The sequence below is a fragment of the Phoenix dactylifera genome, chromosome 18 (genome assembly GCF_009389715.1).
Source record: "Phoenix dactylifera cultivar Barhee BC4 chromosome 18, palm_55x_up_171113_PBpolish2nd_filt_p, whole genome shotgun sequence".
NCBI classification, from domain to species: Eukaryota; Viridiplantae; Streptophyta; class Magnoliopsida; order Arecales; family Arecaceae; genus Phoenix; species Phoenix dactylifera.
Genome location: NC_052409.1, coordinates 7,299,613 through 7,321,550, shown reverse-complemented (window position 1 = coordinate 7,321,550; position 21,938 = coordinate 7,299,613). Strand labels below are relative to the sequence as shown.

General features: G+C 36.9%; 1 protein-coding gene across 7 annotated transcripts; it reads left to right on the top strand.

Annotated features, from left to right (window-relative positions):
* The first annotated feature begins 77 nt into the window (after window positions 1-77).
* On the top strand, window positions 78-20,055 carry LOC103715820 (UDP-N-acetylmuramate--L-alanine ligase-like). Of its 7 annotated transcripts, none has more exons than XR_005506858.1 (17): window positions 78-1,060; window positions 1,752-1,957; window positions 4,265-4,335; window positions 7,332-7,420; window positions 8,685-8,735; window positions 8,843-8,938; window positions 9,072-9,148; window positions 11,970-12,150; window positions 14,924-14,998; window positions 16,761-17,011; window positions 17,122-17,191; window positions 17,285-17,380; window positions 17,638-17,716; window positions 17,815-17,886; window positions 18,054-19,086; window positions 19,182-19,239; window positions 19,589-20,055. XR_005506858.1 is itself a non-coding variant. In XM_039115573.1 (15 exons), exons 1-15 carry the CDS (start codon window positions 737-739, stop codon window positions 18,074-18,076), a joined length of 1,761 nt encoding a protein of 586 aa, XP_038971501.1. In that variant the 5' UTR covers window positions 78-736; the 3' UTR covers window positions 18,077-20,055. The 7 variants fall into 7 exon arrangements, 2 of the variants coding, with proteins under 2 accessions (XP_038971501.1, XP_038971502.1); XR_005506857.1 differs by having other exon boundaries at window positions 19,329-20,055; XR_005506854.1 differs by having other exon boundaries at window positions 19,182-20,055.
* The last annotated feature ends 1,883 nt before the right edge of the window (window positions 20,056-21,938 follow it).

The following is a 21,938-nucleotide window of genomic DNA, read 5'->3' as shown; positions in this document are numbered from 1 at the left end:
TCAAAAATCTATTCAAAGAATTGCACAATGTTGTTTTTTTTCTAGGTGAGAGTGTAATAATTTATATTTAAAAAGATCAAAATGTAATAGAAAAAACAAATATAGAAGTCTAGGTCAAAATAATAAAATCAAGGGTCTAATTTCAAGAAATTTGGAGGTGTTGGTGCAAATAGTTAACATGCAAACAACTGTTTTTTTTCTTTTTAAGTAACGATCATGCCATCCGAACTCAAGTTCGGTAGTACTGTGTATTCCGATTTTAGAACCGCAAATCGGATGCTGCTTGGACATTACGGAACGCACGGCTTAGCTCCCTGCAAGGAAACTTCCGATATCCAAGCTTCCGGGGTGAGCCTTTAATTTATTCCAAGGTGGACCGGACAATCTAAATTGCAAACAGTTCATATGATGGACACGTATCCGATTTAGATGACGCATGCTGCTTATGACTTTGCGTTTTTGCCGCTGAGGTGTCGCTCTCTAAATCCCGTCGGACAGAAGTTCGTCCATATTTCCCTTTTTAACCAGCTGGACCCCCACGAGACATCCCCCGTCACGTGGTTTTCGTTCTCCGGCACGTGCGGAACGTGTCGCCGCACCGCGCTCTCTTCTACTTCTCCCAGCGGCAGCCTCTTTTTCCGGCGCCTGAAGACGGCGAGCGAGAAGCGGAGCCGAGCGAGTGATGCTCACCGAGCGGCGTCTCTGATCTCCAGATCCCGTCAAGGCGCCGGCACCGATGGAATCCCGCGCTCTTCTCGCCGCCGCCAACGGCCGTTCGCCGGCCGTTCCAACTCGGGCGAAACTGGGGCCTGCCGCTCCGATCCTTTGTACGGGCTTTTCATGTCGGAGGCGAGGGAGAGGAGTTCCTCTGCGCGCCCGCGGCTCGGCTTCGCGAGGCCAATGCGCTCCCCTGGCGGCCAAAGGCGCGGATACAAATGGCGAGGATTTGATGGTATTAAATGGCGAAGAGGAGGGGAAGAAGAAGAACAAGGGGTGGATTCATTTCGTTGGTATCGGAGGCTCCGGTTTATCGGCACTTGCTTTGCTGGCTCTCAAACAGGTAAGCTCTTTTAATTTGGATTTGGATCAATTTTAAACAACCACCTCTACGTCGTTATCATTTCTTGTTCTTGTTCCCATTGCTGTCATTTTGTTATATTCTCATGTCTTCCGAGACTCAAATAACCAGTGTGGGACTAAACACACGCCTGCATGGGTCATGCTGCAGTGTCCCCTATATGGGTCGGATCTCCTCTGGTACCATTTTGTAACAACCCAATCTCACCTAAACTGGCTAGCTGAAAGGTATTATTTGAGTTCCTTGATCCTGTATAAGTGCTCAAGATCTACTCAGCGAATAACCAATATGGAACTAAACACACGCCTGCATGAGTCCTCACAGTATTTTCATACATGCTACTGGCCTGGAGGGTGTGCCTTAGCACAATGGGAAGTCCGCTTCATCGTGACCTGGGTGTCATGAGTTTGGAACAACCTCTCGATTAAGACTCCGTACATCTGATCCTTCTCAGAACCGCAATGGCAGGAACCTCGGTTTCCCTTCTTCTTCTTTTTTTAACACATGCTACTGGCCTACTGCTATCATAAATTTTAGGCTGTAATTTTTGTTCAGCGTGCATGTAATAAGCATGTTATTGGTATAAATTCTTTGTCTTTAGTTTTCTTGGGAAAAGTTTCATTTTTCCTCTAAAATATGGAGAACCTTATTGATTTTCTATATCAAAACTCAGGGCTTTGAAGTTAGTGGCTCGGATATCATGTGGGGTAGATTTATGGATGGATTGCATAAAGCTGGGGCAAGGTTATTTATAGGGCACTCAGCATCGAATATGGAAAGGAGTGCTGGATCTGGTCTACCTAATGTGGTTGTTGTTTCTAGTGCTATTCCTGCAGATAATAAGGAGATTGTACATGCAAAGTTAATGGGAATTCCAATGTTGGTACTTTCTGCTCTGTCTCTTTTTATGCTACAAGCCTTTTTATGTATGGAGAAAACCACACTTGGCATTTTATTTAACAAATACAAATGTAAATTAACATATTGGTCATTGATATAACTCATCATGTACGAAATTTCCAACAAAATTATTATGTTTTATAAATTGAAAATAAATTTTTAATGTCAGTCTATTGCTTAGTTTGTGTGCACCAATCACAGCAATGAAGCGAAGAATGAGCACCTTTTTTTCATTACATCTGACATGATTGGTATTGGACCTCATAAAATTGCAGTTGCTTGGTGTCCCCTATGTAATTAGTGCAAACCATGCCTCTGTTTTGTGCATAAGTATTAGATGCTGTGCTAGATCTTTCCTCTTTCCTCTTCATCATAAATGAGAAAATGTTATGAATTTCACAACAATCTTGATTAATCAAATTTAAGATCATCAAGATGGTATAATGTCTTGGAAGTCAAATGAAGATAATGCACATTTGAAAACTTGAGGTCTTGTGCATGATCTAAATAAATTACCAAGCATGCTGTGCTCTAGTTGTTTTTTCATTCTTTTCTTTCCTTTCCTGTGTTAAAAAAGGATGTCTAGTTCTATTAGCATGATGTACTCCTACATCTTTTATGCATGGTATTCCCTATGTGTTCGTGGAGACAAGTTTCTTTATTTTTGTTATTACTTCCCTTTTCCCATGTCATTATATATTTGGATGCTATCCATTCCTTTTATGTCTGGCAAGTGCGTGTAGGGCATCTATCGTCTGAATTTGATGACATGCTACAAATAGTAGTTCAAGATTCAAAACGTTGCTATGATCATTTCTGTAATACATGTCCTATCAACAGTTGGCTAACTAGCCCATACCCTTCTTGCTCAGTGTTATATTATGAATTCTCAATTTCCCTTAAGAATTTGATAGTCACTTTGGTGATGTTTGATTCATTGTTCTAGCTGGTAAAATGTCTATTATGTATAAGATGCATTTAGGCCTTTGGCAAGTACACAGAATCTTCCAATATAAAAATTCTCAACATATCAGGGATGATAGTGATGCAGATCAATAATTCCTGAAAGCTAGCATTTGCAAACTCGTCCCAGTACCCCAATACCCATTATTGTTAAAGAACATAGAGTTGAAATGGCTATAATCAACAGTAAGGCCGGAAATGCTCTCTCCTCTTGCATGTGCATGCGCAGGTCCACACACTCCTTTAGGATAGATTAATTGGTGTATTCTTTTCAGTTTTAAGGAATAAACATAGCTCATTTTGTCAAAATGGTACAAGCGAGCTAGCTGACACAGCAATCATATTGTGATATTCCATCAGATCTTGCATGTTCCCTGATAAGAAATGTGTCACATTGGCCAAAGATATGAAGTATTCATGCTACGACATGCTACAAAAAAAAAGAAATTATTTTTGCATGTTACTTTGTGAAACAAACATTATGACATTCAAACTTTTAAAGATATCATTTCTTGAAAAAGGTTATGGTAGATCACTAGATAATGAAGTGAAGTATGTACATGAGACTCTAGAATTATCCGTAGATGTGTACTATTGTGAATATCTTGTGATGATGTGATCCCAAGAGATCCAAACTTGGTAGTTGTGAAGAATACATCAATAATCACCACATTGTCTGAGATGTCCAATTGTAGGTCATTGAACCTGTTGAATTAATTGATTATACAAGATTAGTTGATCCATCCTGCATGCCTACTCCATATTCAGGAGCATAACATTGATAGGGTGGCCTTTAGCCTCTGTTCTCTCATCTACCGCTTTGTTGATAAATTGATTGGATGGAGGTCATTCATCATATCGGAAAGAATTCATATTATTGTATAGCCATGTGAGGCATCTCTATTGAACATTAGGAGAGACCTTGACATGTCCATAATATCCTCTCCTATCTGCAATATATGGAGCTTGAAGTGTATCGTGCTTCTAGTAAATGTCTTACTGCATTAGGTAGAACCGTAGAACTTTATTTTTTCCATATGACAGATAATATAGAACATGTCCGCACCCCCCCCCCCCCTTTTTTGTTTCATTTTTCTTTTTCTGGACCAACTACTTCCACATAGTCAGATGTTCACAAGAACCGCATGTAATAAAGACTGGTCTTTTGAATATGTCAAAAAAGGATCTCCTTCTTATTTTATTAATGATTACTTTTGTCACATTGCTTAATTCAAGTTACAAGTATGTGAAAAAATTGAAATATTAGTTGCTCAAATGCTCTGTTCCATCATTGGTTCAACTAATTACCTTTATATTGCTCAGATACAAGAGAGATGATTGGCTGAGGAAAATCACAGAGAAGCACAAGGTTATTGCTATTAGTGGAACCCATGGTATCCTTTCTTTGCCAAACGAATTATTTTCTTTATTTTGTATTTTTTTAATGTTATGCTAATACTATCTGGTGCGCCTTTATAAGAATATTACTTGAAGAACTGCAAGAAAGAATGACAGGATAAAAGCACATAAAATCCTCATAAATTTACTAAGAAGAATAGCAACCACTATTTGAATGAAGTAGTGAAAATTACCCCTTTTCTTGGGTTAGGGAATAAAAATATGCCTATGAACAATTAAATCATGTTATCCATGATAATTTGACTGAAAAATCATCAGCATTCCTCAGCCTGGAGTTGGGATATTGAAACACCCAAGCTTGGAATGGAAGTAAGGAAGCTATTTCTTTTACAAAATTTCTATTGCCATTCTGATCTTTCGATTCATTATATGGGGTGAGTGCTTTCATAGTCTCCACCTTTTCAATGAAGTCAATTCTATTATGGTCTCTGACCGTTGACTTTCTATCTTGCAACTTGATCGGTGCAGGATGATCTTGGATCTGGCTTCATTTCAAACTTCCCAGTCTATAAATAGTAGACTAGTAACATGTTTTGGCCATTGATCTCAACACTAGACCTGGTTTATCTTCAACCTAATAAAATTATTGAGCTTGTCAAGATCTTGAGGGTGGGCATTGGCGCAATTGTATGTTCTCTATTATGACCTAGGTGTCATGGGTTCAAAATACAGAAATAATCTGTCCGCACGCATGGATAAGATTGCGTACATCTGACCCTCCTCAAACCCTACAAGGCTTGGAGCCTCGTGCATCGGGATGCCTTATTTTACCTTGTCAAGATCTTTTGCATGAAGTTGCTGATCTAGAAATCCTTTCAATTTATCAATGCGGCATCACTTATATTGACAAACAATATCTCTACATATTTGCTTGGATAATATGTTTGACATACCTAGTATATGAAACATCTCGATGTGTGTTAGTATAGTAAACTAATATATCTGCCAGTCATCCTGGACCTCCAAATTTTGATCCTTAATCAGGTTGTACTTCCAAACTGCAATATGCCAGATTATCCACATTCTTGGTTAAATCATGTTGATCTCTAATAGGCCAAGCATATAATTGACATAATTTAGAACCAGAATGGGAGTCTGCTGTTATGGGAAAGTATCTAACCTTGTCAGGATCTTTAGTGTGAAAATGATGGCCTGAAATCAAGAATTCAATTTCAGGTACTGGTAGCATCAACCCCTTCTGCCAGTACTGCACTGTTCCACAGAGAGAAGAATATGTGTGTCAGGTACTGGACACCAGTTCTTTCGTGCGCCGGGATGTCCTGCTCGTCTCGCTCCAAACTGGTTGGGACAGGCTGGTACTAAGGCTGGTTTGGCTGATACGAGGCATGATCCGACGGATTGCTTTTTTCTTTTGGAAAAAAAAGAGAGAGCAGCAGCAGCAGCAGGGGGCACTATCTCCTTTCTCCTGGGCTCTTTCAGTAGCATGCCTCAGGCTGAAACAAAGCATGAGATAGAGGGAGAGAAACTTGTTTAAGGATATTAAAACATATTATTATCCATTAAAATTCATTAAAATAAAGTAAAAAAATTGAAAAAAGCATCCCATTATGGTACCAAGAAGAGTCGGGACTGTAGCACTTGGTACCATTCCATTCCATGACCAAATTAGATATAGGGGTTGGCACTAGCATTTAAACCCTTCCCTGAAATTGTTTGAACCTCTCAATACAGATTGATTCATCAGTAAAAAAGGCTCCAGTTCTAGGATGGTATCCACCAGAATAAACCAAAGTATCCCAAGTAAATATGAAATCATTATTATATTTATGAAAATTTTCCTTTTTTTTTAATTTCTTCCCTTTTCTTTTTTAAGCAGATGTTTCATCCTTTTAGAATCAAAAGAACTGTGTGTTTTGGATCTAAAACGCGCATGAGATGAGTAGTGCAGCCTTCTTGAAACCAAGGTTTCCTGCAAATATTTGAGTGAACCAATCTTCATAGGTTCTTTGGTCAACTCAAACGATCTTTAGAATATTGATTTACAGTTCTGGCCAGATGGTAATAGGAACCTTGTATGTCCAAGGGTTCTTGATGAATAACCACTTTGTGCAACAAATGTTTCAATGCTGATAAAGAGACTTGGCGACCGACCATCACTACGTAAGTCAATGACCTCATTTTGGAAACATATGGAACCCACTGGCAATCAATAGGGACATAAAAAACCTTAACAACCACTCAAAATCTGGTATCCTTCATATGGTCAAAAGAAAAAACCAGGCTTTCTTAATATTGTTACATACATTACATGCGTCTTCTACATATAAATATACAGTGTATATTGCGTATATTCTTTTGCATGTTATTTTTTCATGTCTGTCCAGTAGCATATTTAATGAGTATTGAATATTTGCTTATTTTTGCATATTGACTGAAGTTTAAGCCAAGTCATCACAAACATGTGGCACGCATTAGTTCTTTCATAACTATCTGACTGAAATATTCCGAGATCACTGTTGAACAGAAATATTATGAGATCACTATCCAAGATAAATACAAGACATTTAACAATCTCCAAATTAGTACTCAAGATCTGCATTCACTCACATCTTGAGATTTATTTTATATTTTCTTTTTCTTATTTCTGACTTCTTATGACCTTTACGTTAGTCAGTAATTATTGATTATATCATTAACCATGAAATACTAAGAGTGCTAAAATTAATTTAATAATTGACTATACTGACAGCATTTTATAAAATAAGACATATGAGATATAAAATGCACCTTACATTCTACTTTCTTTAAACCAAAAAACTCCTGAAACAGATAATAACACAGCTATTAAAGAGTTTTCATGTGCAGCAGTATTATATCTTCCGATTTTGCTTTTTGAGCATTTATTTTTTTCTACAATACATGGAATTGAATCCAAGAATCTTCAATCTTATTATGCCTTATTACAGCCTAATCAGCTGCTATCATAATCATTCTTATCTTACTATTATAGGAAAGAGTACAACAGCAGCAATGCTTTCATATGTTCTGGGTGCCATGGGGGACGATCTTATTGCAGTAGTTGGAGCAAATGTGCCTCAAGTATGCTCTCCAGCCAGTACTTTCAGTGAAACATACCTTTATTGGGAATACTAACTGAATTTAAATGTTCTTCTTACAGATGAAGGATATATCATGAAATATTATGCAATATCATGCTTGTGAGGCATATGCATATATTGATAAAATAAATAGTTGGTTTGAAATCTACACATTAATTATGCACCAATTGCAGAAGTCTGTGCTACTAGCAGATAAATAACTTCAGCAATTGGCATCATGCATTTATATATTCTATTTGTGCACCAATCATGATGTTTCATATGCATGTTTTTTTCTGGGTAAAATCCTGATACCCAAAACTTGGTACAATCTATCAGTTGCTGAATGGGATCAAAGTCTTTGAGTAATCACTCTCCCCTTTGGTACATGAAAAATCATGGTTGCAGCACACCATAATCAAGAATACTTAAGATCCTTAGCAATGATATTTACTATTACTTGTTTATTATTGAGATTGAGAATCCTTATTTATTTATTTATAGAGAGAGATGAGCTAGCATCCTCTAGGTAGTAGGAGGCTAGAATCCAACCCTGATGGTGCAAATTCAATGATGGATATTTTAAATTGAAGATAATTGAAGATTCGTACAGTTAATCATGATACACTACATTTAAAATTTCTATAAACAGAAAATCATGCCATTTAGAAATCTCTTCATGTTGCACCAAGCGCACAGTGGACAGTTTCATAGGGGCCTTACATGTGTATGCACATACGCAGACCATTGCTCTTAAACTAGACATCTTAAAACACACACACACACACATAAAATATCAACTAATTTGGATGCTTATGGACCATAGATCAAATTTAGACATTGTATCTTGCATTCCGGGACATACATATATAAATATTCTTTTTTGGAACATATATAGAAATATCAAAAACATTTTATTCTTGGTGTCTTGGCATTTTAAACATGTTTAATAGTCCACTTAAACTAGTATGCTCTTGCTAGGATGGTGGCTTCAGTGAATTTGAAACTCTGAGTGGAACTGAAGCTTCAAATTCTTGGTGCAAAACCCAGGATGGACATTTTAAATTGAGAATCCATACCATGGAACATGATCTACATTTTCTCATAGGTAGAAGTTAGAACATAAATCATGTGTTTTGGGGGTTATTTTTGTATTATATGTATTTAAAATACATGGCTCATATTTATGTCTAAATTACATACTATGCATATAAATATGTTGTTTTGATGGGGCCTTCATTCCAACTAGAATTTACTTTCTATAGTTTTCAGGAGGAAATATTATTTCAGGAAGTGGTCCAAACTTTGTCTTGGAGGTACGTCAGTCCCTAGATTTGCAGGATGGCATATTCCTCTCTAAGACTATCATTTTTAACATGTTTATATAGTAGAGCTCCATTAATAATTTTATCCTGCTGTGCAGGCTGATGAATATGATAGTTGTTTTCTTGGATTATCACCTTATATTGCTGTTGTAACAAATGTGGAATGGGACCATGTTGATATCTTTGAGGATGAGGTTTCTTTGAACTTCTTGTTTCTCAGAATTATAATAACATCTTCAGTTAACAAGTTGAAATTCTTTGTGAATCACGTACTTACATTTTATTCTTTGGGAATCACATACTTACATAGTATTTCCCATTCACTAGGAGGCTGTTCAGAATATATTCAGAAGGTTTGTTCGTCAAATTAAGACTGGTGGCCACCTCATACTATGTGGTGACAGGTAGGTGCATTACTACCTTATAAATTACAGTTCTTATCATTGTTATCCGAAGCCAATAATGAGAAACTTATAAATACTTCTTTTCAAAGTATTTGCCTTTTTCAATTTAACATTCGTTAATACAAGAATATGTACTTTAGACTTGTTTATAGTTTTTGTCTTACTTTTTGTGATATTTTAGTGCCCTATACCATGGGTTCAATTTGATCTCCAATTGCTTGAATTATTTGGATAAGTATATAACTATAAGTAGAAAGCAATCCAATAATTCTATTTACTAAATATGAAACTCTTACAATATCTTTTCTGTTGTATGATGATGTTTTGTAAGTCTGTTCTGGTTTTTGTCAATGCTGCACACGGTATGATAGGATACATACACTTTATTGCTTCTGTAGTTGGAGGATCGTGCAATCTCCCTAGTGCACCCGCTTAAAAAACATGGTTATGCACTTCCAAGACCTTGGGGATGCATTGATGATTTATACATTCCCATGATCATGGGGTATTGTTCCTCATCTTCTATCATGGTTTTTTATTTTCGTAGGTTCATGTATATGTGTCCTTTCTGATGATTTTGTATAAGATTCATATGCACGAATGCTGCTGGCAAATTAAATGCAGTTTTACAATCCAAGGACCGTAACCTAAATTAGACTTGTGCTTGAGAATGCTAGAGTATAATCTGAAGCTTTATAAGAAAGTATCAATTATTATAACTTGCAATTTGTATTACTAGTGATCCAACTAATTGATATTATACGCTCATGCTAACACATATTAGATATTTCTTAGGCACATTTGAATAGATACACATACAGACATACATATATATATGATACATATATAGTACATATATTATGTGTATATATATGTATGTAATACACACACAATATATATATATATATATATATATATATATATATATATATATATATATATCCTAAAAACTATACATGTACCATTGTTCTGTGTGAAAACTTTGCCATTCTTAAAAATACCGCTCTCTCAAAATACCCCTATCTTAAAATATTCTTATAATAATAAAAATATATCTCAAATGCCTTCATGCATTGCACGGTGATGGTGATATGTGTATCATCAGTTTGCTTAATTATAACCTTAAATTAGGCACCACTTTGCTGTTACTTGACCAAGCTTGCACAAATATTCCCAAACTCATTTTTTTGAGAAATTGGCCAGTGAACCTATTGCCAAACTCATTTTACCCAACAAAAGTTTTTCCCTTACACATTTTCTTTTCTTTTTTCTTTTCATATATACATATATCTTAACATGTTAAAATTTAAATGCTTATAACATGTCTAATTCATTTATTCTTTGAGTTCGCTTTTTCAAGAGAGCTGAATACAAGTTCTTGCATTCCTTTGATAATAAATGTAATATCCTAGCTAGCAACTATGATTAAATATTATATAATTTTATGGCATGTGTGTATATTGATATACGACAACTTTTCTGACAGTTTTAGCATGCCAACAGAAAGTTTTGGAATGATCCAGTATAAAACTTCAGTAATGCAAGCCAAAGGGATGGGCTTAGAGTGTTTTGAAGGGAAGATAGGTTATAGGATCTGATCATTAAAACAGTAGACTTGAAACTCCAACAATCAAGACCAAATTCCATTAAACTATGTATGGACATAAACAAGAGAATGTTTTGGGGCTTCCTCTAGGAAGAAAGTCAAGTTTCTTTTTTTAACAAAAAAAATCATATCTCCAATTCCAAGATACCACTATAGAAATATATTTTTTCCCAAAATACTATTATAATATTTTACTTCCAATATTAAGATCCTTTCTTTTAAAAAATTGAAGTATTTTCCAAAAAACCAAGCCATCCAATCAAGGCAGCAAGTGCTTTGGGTTGACCGCTTCAAAACCAAAATCTGCTAAAAACCCTCAGGAATATCATGTGGAGGAATTAAATGATCCAATCGAATCTAAACCAAAGTTATCTGGACTAAGATTTCAATTGACTTTTGTTTCAATCATGACTCAGATTTTGATATCTAGAAGCCCTTATCTGAAATTACTCTAACTCGAATTGTTGAAACTAATAAACTAAAACTTTCACAAACCTCTTTGAATTTATAAAATTATTTTTTCCTATAGGGTGTTAGTTCTTCATGCATAAGCACATGCACTTTAACTAGTGTGTGTATGTATGTGCACATGGATTGGGTCAACCAAAATCTACTAAACAATGATCCAATCCATTCCAATCTAAACTAAATTTTTCACAATTACACTAACCCAAATTGTTGAAACTAATAAACTAAAATTTTTGCAACCCTCTTTAAATTTATAAATTTATTTTTTCCTATAAGGTATTAGTTCTTCATGCACTTTAACTAGTGTATATATATGTGTGTTTATGTATCCACATGTATGTATTTATGTATGTATGTGTGCCCACATGCATGCTTGCATGTATATCTATCTATCTTTTAGTATGTATGTAGACACATGAGATCATTATGAGTTGTTCGGGTGTATATTACATATGCCAAGCAAATGATAGTTTGTATAATTCATATGGAAAGGGAAAATGTGAATTAGTAAATAGTTACTCGGTCCTCTCCAACTCAACCAGACTACCGCAAAAGATGTGCTATTGTCTGTTTATTTCTTTGTGTATTCTCTTTTTTCTTTTTTCTTAAGGAACCCCTATTGAGTTGTGAACCACGTCTAATGTAATAACCCACTGCAATGAGGTCAAGATTTTCCCCCACTCTACTCAAGACAAATGGATATATTTTTAATATTTTTATTAAAATTGACTGAAAAGTGAAGTTCAGTGCAGGTGCATATGCATTGTTGAGCGAGTCTAGGCAGGCGACTGTTTCCTGCAATGTGATTTCAACTTCTACAATATTGAATCATGGCTACAGTATAACAACTTATGGACTTTCAAGCAAAAATGACTGGCATGCATCCTCAATTACTCCAAATTCACAAGGTGGTCAAGATTATGTCTTGGTGAGTCATTCCAATTCCAGGATTTTGGCTTGGTTGTTCTAATTGACCTTCTTGTTAATATGACATCCCCCATCTCTAAAAACATCATTTATATTATGTCCCAATGGGATGTTCTGAAATTTGATAAGTATTTGATATATGCTAGATATATGGTTCATATGCTCACTGCATACATTCTTAAGTAAACAATCAATAACTAAACCCATACTTGTATCTGTAAGAGACTTTGTAAAATAATTGGAGTGCCTGTAGGTTGCAGATGCATGCAACATGCTACAACAATTTAAGAAATAATTTTTCTTTCAGAAATTACAAGTTTGGGAGTGATTTTAAGTGCAATTCCAGAAAAATATAGAAGATTATAGAGGAATTTGGGTTTCTTTATTTAATTGATCTACTTATGGTATGCCGTACCAGCCCGAACTGCACGGTACAAGGCGTACCATACCGTATCGGTTGGGTACCGGTACTTGGTACGGAAAGCGTACTGACACTCGGTACGTCAAAAAAATCACGTACCATACCGTACCGACACTGTGCTAGTGTGGCACCGGTACGAGGTCCGGTACTGAGACGCGAACCTTGTATCTACTTAATAAGATTCTAATTAACTCAAGAATTTATTTTAGATGAAAGAAAATAGAATGAGATTTGCAGAGGTACATGATTTGCCATGAAATGGATTGTATCACTTCTGAAACATGAATAAGTTTGTTGAGTGAGGAAGAGAAATCAACAAGGACTAGCACAAATTGAATAGGAAAGAACTGTCATTGTTGTTTGTCGTCTGTGATTGTGGATAGGTATAAGAAAACACCAAAAGAGTTCATTTTATAAGTGATACGGAAGAGAGGTATCTCAAATGTGTATATCATACTTTTAGAGATGTATGGGGGAGCAAAGACAGCTGTGTGAACTATGTTGGAAGAGAAAGCAACTCTTAGTCATTTCAGACAAACATCATGGTTACCATAATTTTCTTTTTTAAAAGAATTATAAATGAATTAATAATCGATTCAGGGGTAGTTTACTTGTTCATATCATGTTTCAGATGATTTGTTGTTGTAGATTGCTTGATGCATATAGAAAGGATTTGATAGAAAGTTTAAGTTTGTAAACAGACTGTAACTTTAGTAGGCTGACTGTAGAGACAAGCTTGAGAGGCAGATCACTTGCTTATGCAGTCATGTTCCACTTGCTACTTCTCATTTAGTATACTGTAGTGATTATGTCATCTGAGTTCCAGAAGACTTAAAAATCTGAATATCATACTCATGTATTTTGATTTCAAATTTTATAACAATTTGTGTGATCAACTGTATGCCCTGATGGCACTATGTTGTTAGTGCATTATTTTGCATCTAACTTATGTAAGTATCTGAATTGTTATTTTTTTTTTTTAAACAATGGGGTATATTAAATTTGTCATTGCTAGTATATTATGTTTGCTATCAAATTTTCCCTTATTTGTTTGTCATGTCATATACCAATGCATTCAATTGTCTATTCTTTTATAGCATGTTGAATTGCCTAGGTGCGATCACGGTTTGTTGTGCCGATACCGGGCACTGTACCGGTTGCCTGGCAGCACGAGTCAGTACGGGTCCGTGCTGTGCCGTGCCAGGCCTGTATTGACACAGGAGAGGGCGAATGCAGAACGTGGGAGAGAGAAAAAGATAGGAAGAGAAGGGGGAGAGAGGGAGGGAGAGAGGAGGCTGGTGGAGGGTGGCAGAGGTCGGAGCCCGGGCAGGAGGCGGAGGCCGTGGCCTGGTCTCCTGTTTTGTTCGACTTCACTTAAAAATCGCGAATTTCTTTAGCGGTCGAACCCCTGTTTCGTTCGATACAGGAACCCGGCCACGGCCTCCGTCTCTTAGCCGAGCGTCAGCCTCCGCCGACCTTCTAACGGCCTTCGATGGCCTCCCTCCCTCTCCCTCTCCCTCTCTCCTCCGCTCGCTCTCTTTTCTTCTCTTTCCTTCTCCTTCTCTCCCTCCGGCTACGGTGTCTCAGTTTCGTCGTCGGAACCATTCCAGTCCGCCGCCGGTACGTCTTGAGATGCCTTAAACCGAGCAGTTCGGGACGGTTCTGCTGACCCTGGGTGCGATTTCTCTTGCATTATGAAATTGTTGTTTCAATTTTGTTGTGCAAGTATGTCTAGCACAATCCATTGGCTTCTTTGTGTAGATCATAATTTACTGCAACCTATGCACTTTGCCTTCTAGCAAAAATTTTATTCACTAATTCTGTAGCATGTGCAAGTTTATGAGAAGTCTATAACTAATTGTTTGTGCCTGTCTGATGGTCACGTTGTTTTTTCTACCATCAGACAAAATCATTTTACTTTCCGTCATTTATCTCTGCTAGAAGTGCTCCTTTTCTCCTTCTGCATATCAAGTCAGTTGGCATACTTCAACATGCTCCTAACTTTGGTAGTGGAAAGGCATTTGACATTAAATTCATCATTATTTTTATTCCATTGCAGTATTTTCTTTTGATGAAATTAGTATATTTTCAATAAAATTGGTATCTTTTTGTTGTTTTCCATTTTTGTCTCAAGAAATATCCTTTTCCCGAATTTTTAATTTCTTGCTGAAATCGGGAAGTTATGAAAAGTACCTGTCATAATTTTGGAGGCTATTTCATTAAATAAAATAATCTACATGTTTGGTAGCAGTAAGCAGTATTTAAACTCATTCACTGCATTCATGAAATTTTATACCCATGTTAAGGAGTATTTTATGATCTCACTACCTTATATAATGTTTCATTTTTGCAGTATTACAAGGCATGCCGGATTGCCAACATCAGTTTGATTTTGCCAGGAGTTCATAATGTTCTTAATTCTTTGGCGGTTAGTATATGCTGTTGTTACTTATAAGGTTGACAACAAAATCTTGACAATTCTGCAAATTCTATGAAGAAAATAATGTTGGGAAGAAGTTTTCTTTTTCAATAGCTTGTTTGTCAGGAAATGAAAACTAAAATGAGCAAATTCCTGCCCTTCTCTTTATTTGTTTTCGTCAACATCATAGTGGTTAGTATACTAGTTTTTTAACAGTTTAACTTATATTTGTTATAGAATAGGTTCAAAATTTTCTAGTCATAGAGCACATTTGAAATCTTAATTTGGAACATGTTTTGGATATTAGAAATCAGAACCAAGTTGGTGTCAGTGAAAATGAGTGGAACCAGAACTGACATCTTATGGCACAAAACTTTTTTTTCAAAAAATTGATATTATTTGATCGAATCAGAAACAATATTTACATAAAAATCTGAAAAGAATTAAACATAACCATTTGAGCATCCACTTGTAGGTATCATGTCCCTGCACATTTATATCTAAAGAGAGTATTGCCTGTTTGTAAGTGAAACCATGAGATATTGACTGCAAAATATCAGAAATCATAAGTATTAAGATCTATGGAGAAATTGTTGGAATTGGGGCAGACATGCGATCTAGTTAGGTCATAAATTCAAGTATGCATATATATGAAGGACTTACATCATATGAATGTATTTCATTTAGTTTTTTGTCAGAAACTAGTGAGAATTTATTATATTCTTTTGAAATTTTCATGGGTAAAGACGAGGTTATAGAATGGTTTACTTTCTTGAAGATGCCACTTTCCAAATAAACAGAAGCCAGATTGCATGAAGAGACATCTTGGCGTTTTGCTACTGCCATAGAGGCTTGAGAAGCATTCATGGTTAGCCTGGCTGCCTGTTAGACCCTTTCTTAAACCAGAGTTTTTCCAAGGTTTAAAGAAAACTCTACTGAATCATCACCTCACTCCACTGAACATATTGAAGATGTTCTTTCAATAATTACATTCTTTTGGTTTGATGCGAAAAGAAAAGGAAATGCCTCGTTTCAAGCCTCTGTCTGCTAGTCTGTTACATTCTTGATTTGCTTATATCCAAGTATGAGAATCTGTCTTCTCATCAAGTATGGCCCAAGAACATTCAATGAGAAATCTGCTATCTTGAGGACATTAGAAGCCTTCCTGATCAATCTTGTGACTAGTTTAGGATCTCACTCCAGCTATTAGTTCAGATATTGAGGTAGACTTCTATCAACAAGCCACTTTAAATTATGCCTCCAGCTTAAACTGCCAGATGGAGATATACTGGCTTGGCTCTAACAATGGCCATCTTTCATAAACTGAATATCACATCCATCAAACTGATGTTGCTGCACAAGTATCCATGAATGTGATCTCAATTCATCTTGAGGAGTGTTTGATGCATTAGCGTGTCAGATTCAGAGTCCAGCAAGGAGGATGGTATCCCTAGCATGCAGAAATCTTATTTTCATAAATGCATGAAGCCATGAACATAAAGTTGCTTAGAATAATGTATTGTTCAGTTGAACCAGTAAAGTTTGTCTTGGATTAGTTTTTTTTTCACTGTTGTAGCTAAACTTGTAAAGTAATGGAATACGAGAGAGACATTATGGACTCATGGTTCTGCTGGTTTCAAATTTTAGAAGTTTAAAATAAAGGCTGGAATATTACTACTATATATACTCTTGTTATCTTTGTTGTGGCAATCTCATCTTTCAAAATGCTGCGATTATTTCTTAACTTTGCTTCTCACATTCTGATTTGTAGGTCTTTGCTACAGTGGCAACATTGGTGAATGACAGACATTGTGTCCATGAAACGATCAATTCTGTGGGGAACCACTTGAGTAAATTTGAAGGAGTATCTCGACGATTTGAGTTGATTGGTAAGGTAAATGGATGCCAGATATATGATGATTATGCTCATCATCCAACAGCAGTTCATGCTGTCCTCGAAGCTGCACGACAGAAATTTCCATTGGAACCATTATGGGTGGTTTTTCAACCACACACATTCAGGTTATACGTTTGACTGAAAGGATCACTAGAGAGCTGCGGTTGCAGTCTTTTGGATAATTTGGCCTTCTATGCTAATGTGCTTGAACTGTCATGGTGAATGTGTTTTGTAGCCGTCTAGCTGCATTGATGAAAGATTTTGCTACTGCATTCAGTGCTGCAGATTATGTGATAGTAACTGAGGTATGTCGGTGCTACGTCTAATCAGCTTACCGTACCTCTGTGAACAGACTTGGTTATGATGCATAAACGCTAACAGTTGACTTTATATTCCAGACTTATGCTGCCAGAGAAATAAATAACTGGAATTCTAGTGGAAGCCACCTGGTAACTTTAATCAGGGGTCCATCAACTGAATATATTCCTCAACTGGTATGCAAATACAGTTTTCTCCATTTCAAGATAACATATCACCACTATAAGTCCATGCCGATTGTCTGTTTTTTGCCATTCCTGAAGTATAACTTTATAACTTTATTCCTTGAGTAGCAAGTCATACTGCCTCCAGAATTTGCTTAAAAGTTTTCTTAGATCTGAGTTAAATACTGCTATTGAGCATCAATAATCTACCTGTGCTACTGTTTTTTTTGGATTTCTTCATGTGTTCAATGAATGCTTCTCAATATCAGGAGGATGTGATTGATAAGTTGGTGCGCAAGATACCATCAAATACGTATCAAGACACAATTATCTTAACACTAGGTGCAGGTAATTGGTTTTTAGTAGAATACACTAACAGAAAGCTGTTTTGTTTGATGCCTTGCCATTCAAGAGAAAATTCAGTATCTTCATATTGCTTTGTGTAGGTGACATAGCAACTCTAGGACCAGAACTTCTCAGAAGACTGCAAAAAGATCATGAAATTTCTAACAGTGGAGGTATTAATGTCCGAATCCTGTCTCTATTCCCTGTGTATTTAGTACTTACATATCATGTGTATACTTACAAAACAAAAGACACTAAAAAGCTGTAATATTTCTCACGTCTCTCCCTCTCTTTCCCTCTCTCGCTATTTTCTCTCACAGTCAGGTGCTTTGTGTTGCAGGCCTAGTGGAAAGCTACTGCTGACCTGGGCTCAGCTTGGGATAATCTGGCAAGATACACATCTCAGCCACAACTGGAGTCCAATTTTTGAGCTGCAGGAGTCATCTGCCTTTCAGGATTGTTTCCCACCCTTCAAAGATCTGGGCAAGCAAAAGTACTTTAATTCAATTGTTTGAACACAAGTGCGAGTTGGTCCTGCGAAGGATCCCCATCTATCCTAACACATCTGATATCAATCAGGCTCCAGGCTGGCCAAAATTATGACTAAAAAGTGTATTCTAACAGTATTGTTTACGCAGCAAATCTATTTGTTTTAAACTCTCGTATCATACTTGATTTTATACACATGCATGTGCGCATTCATGCACCCACACAGAGAGAGAGAGCTAGAAGCACAACCGGACTAACAATCTGACTTCAGACCATAAGCATCAGTTGTGCTGTGAAAGGACAAAATATAGTGATATTAGAGATGCACTAGGGCGCAAGAAGCATGTTGATTATTTACACTGGCTAGCATATTTCTTTTCCTTTATCACCTCTTGACCACACAGCTCCCTCCCCCCCTCTCCTGTATTTGCTTTATATTTATTCCTTCATTTTCTTAACAAGCAGGTGAAGATTTTTCATCCCCTACCTTTCTCAAAACAAAAAAAAAAGAAAAAGAACAAAGGGAAAAAAAACATGCATGGTTGGCATGCTGCTGGACATGCCCTGAGCTGTGAGAAGAGTTTCTTATTATCTTTATTTTCTAGGAGAAGTGAAATTACACCAAGAAAAAGAGAGAAAAAAAATCAGCAGCAGATTCTATGAACAAGCCAATTATTCATTCTTTTTGGTGGTTGCTCAAGAGGTGTTATGTTCGCTGCATCGAGCTAAAGGCAATTCTTGCATGATGGCCATAAAGCTAGCCATGGAATGAACATTAGGTGGACTGGAATTACTTGGAGGCTGTTTTGCATCACTTCCTATTCAGTTGATCAGTTGGATCAAAGGGTGCATTTGCAGCCCCTCCTTTACAGTCTTAATTATTGGTATGCCAACGGAGTCCTCTTACTCATCTATGGATCTCAGGCAAGGTTGTGCTCTTCTACCTAATTATTTATATTACGCTCTGAGATGCTTACAGGTGCAATCAAAGATTATCTTGCTGACCAGAGCAAGGGTTATTGAAGGGCGATTCAAAGGTATTGTGAACAATCTCGTCCATGGTTTAGCTTGTCAATTCTTATCTGGCTTTGGCCTATCAATTCTTATCAATTCTTGGCATCACAAGAGCTGATAATTTGGGGAGATATTTGGGTGTGCTGCTTCAATCTGTTCAGCTTACATTAAGCAAGCTTCAGCCTGTCAAGGATCACATTCTGCGTCGGCTTGATGCATGGAAATGGAAGTTCCATTCATTTGCTGGTTGCTTTCACTTATAAAAGCTGTTCTTATTTTGTGCTTCACCAATCCACCATCTCCAACGCAGTTGTACCTGCAAGTTTCTTCTATTGGTTAAATAATTTAATTCGAAGTTTTCTGTGTGGACAGGCAGTGGGTGCAAGGAAGGTACGTGCAGTTGCTTGGGACGCTGTTTGCAGACCAAAGGCTCAAGGAAGGCTTGCTTACTAAAGTTGCAGGCAAAGTGGGGATGCAACCCGATACATTCCAATCCAGAATTCTGAGATCATGGTACATTTTCTCTGGGAGCTGGGCTACCTATGAGCCCTCATCTACTTCTTCAGCACTTTGGAAGCTACAGCAGCAGCTGGTTGTCGTTTGCTCAGCAATTTATTTGGTCTATTGGAAGCTCAGTAAGATCAGCACTTTTAATGAACCTTTGATTTGTTGCCTTGCCACTATACTGCCAATATCGAATGCCTGGCTCAATACCCAACCCTTGGTTGCTTCATTTGGGATGATCGGAGTTCCAATATCTGGGGCTGATTATAATGACTATCTTTGTTGGTCTCACAATTATGAATCTAAGAATTCAAATTCCTGTGTCCTTTGTTTCATATGGCCGTTGGCATGGCACCCTCACCCCACTTTATGCTTCTGATGCAATACTTTGGATCACCTTCTCTTCCACTTTGCTGAAGTCTATGCCATTTGGGAGGACTCTTACAATTCCTAGCAGGCTTGCTTACTCGATTTGGACGATCTGGAATGCCAGGGACGCACATATATTCCAAGATGATGATCCCCTCCTCAAATCATTGTTCAATAGGGTTTGGTCTCTCTCTGTCGAAAACCGCGTTGCTGTTCTTTCCACTGTTTCTTAACAATCTGGACAACTAGGGTGTCTCTCCCTCGGGGTCCAATCGACCAACTAATTAACAGCTTCATGTCTTGCGCATTTTGTATCCCGGTCTTCGTGAAGGTGGATTTTTGTGGCTTAGGTGTTAGCAATATATTATCTAAATAAACAAATAAATTTAATATTATAATTAAATTTTTTTTATAGAATATATATATATTATATTCGACATCAAAATAATTCTATTTTAATACAAAAGAAATATATTCTTGTATAAAATAAATCTATTCATTTAATAAAATTAAATCACAAAATTGCAAATCCTACATATCTACTAATATTAAATTAAAAATATACATTAGAGAAAATAGCCTGATTGAAGGCAGGTCGAAGCGCGTAGACGCGGTCCCAAAGAAGTGTTTGCCCCCACGTACGGGTCTCTCGACAATGCTTCTCTGAGATACGACGATCCTACAACTTCTTCTTTGGTACGTCTCGGAAGAAGTCAAAACGAATTTGATCGGATTTGCAGATCTAGCGAAGAACGAAAGAAAAAGGATAAAATATAAAAGAGCAAAAATAAAAATCATAAGTGGCTAAGAGGAGGAAGAACTTTTCTCCATAATTTTTTCAGTATTTTTCTCTATTTTTTTCGTATCTCGAAAGAGATGAAATTGAGGGGTATTTATAGGGATAATTATAGGGGCAAAACGGTCTTTTTGCGGATGCGCCCGCGGTGATTTCACGAATGCCGATCAGGCATTTCGCTAAATTCAAATGTGGGCAGCGGATTAATTCCGCAAATGCTGGCAACGTGTGCCATCGAATGCTAGTTGGCGCCCGCTGGCGCGCGCCCATTTATTCCCAGCGGAACGCAAAGCAAGTGCGCCTTTTTTTCAAACGCGCAAGCTTCAAACGCACACGCGACCCAAGAAGACCGCGTGCATATTTAATTTTTCCCACAAATTTCCACAAAAATTAATTTTTAAATAATTTTAAAATCAAAACAAAATGTTGGATATCTTATATTATGTAATAGGTGGAGGTACCTTTCGGTTTGAACCTTCACTTAGTGACAATTGATTACATCTGTAGAGCCAAGGTGGTCTTAACCTTGAACCTCAGTCCATGGTTCAGAATAAATCAACAGCACACATAATATAGCCCGATCTGGGTTCTAAGCGGGTTGTGCTAGGCCATGCACAGGTATCTATCATGTGCTTTTTAGGAAATCGCCCTTTTCCCATAATCGCGGCCTCACGACTACAGATATAGATGAATCCTAATAAGAAAGCTAGCAAGGAAGCTCCTACCTCTTGGGTCTTGGACTCATTAAGAGTTATACAAACAAACTCATCCTACCGCTTGCTTTTATGAGCACTAGCGCCATAGGAATGAGAAAAACATAAAACAATGTTCCTTTTAGTCACATCCGGTTTGTTTCTACCCATTGAACCTTTTAAGGTTGGGTTTCCACCATGATGATCTATCTTTATGGGTTAAGCCCCATCCCCCTCAACGACTCTAGAACCACTGTTCTAGATAAACTTTTTGTAACTTGATCAGCCAAATTATTTTTTAATTTTATAAAATTCAGAGCCATAACGTTATTTTTCGATTTATATCTTAATGATTTATGAC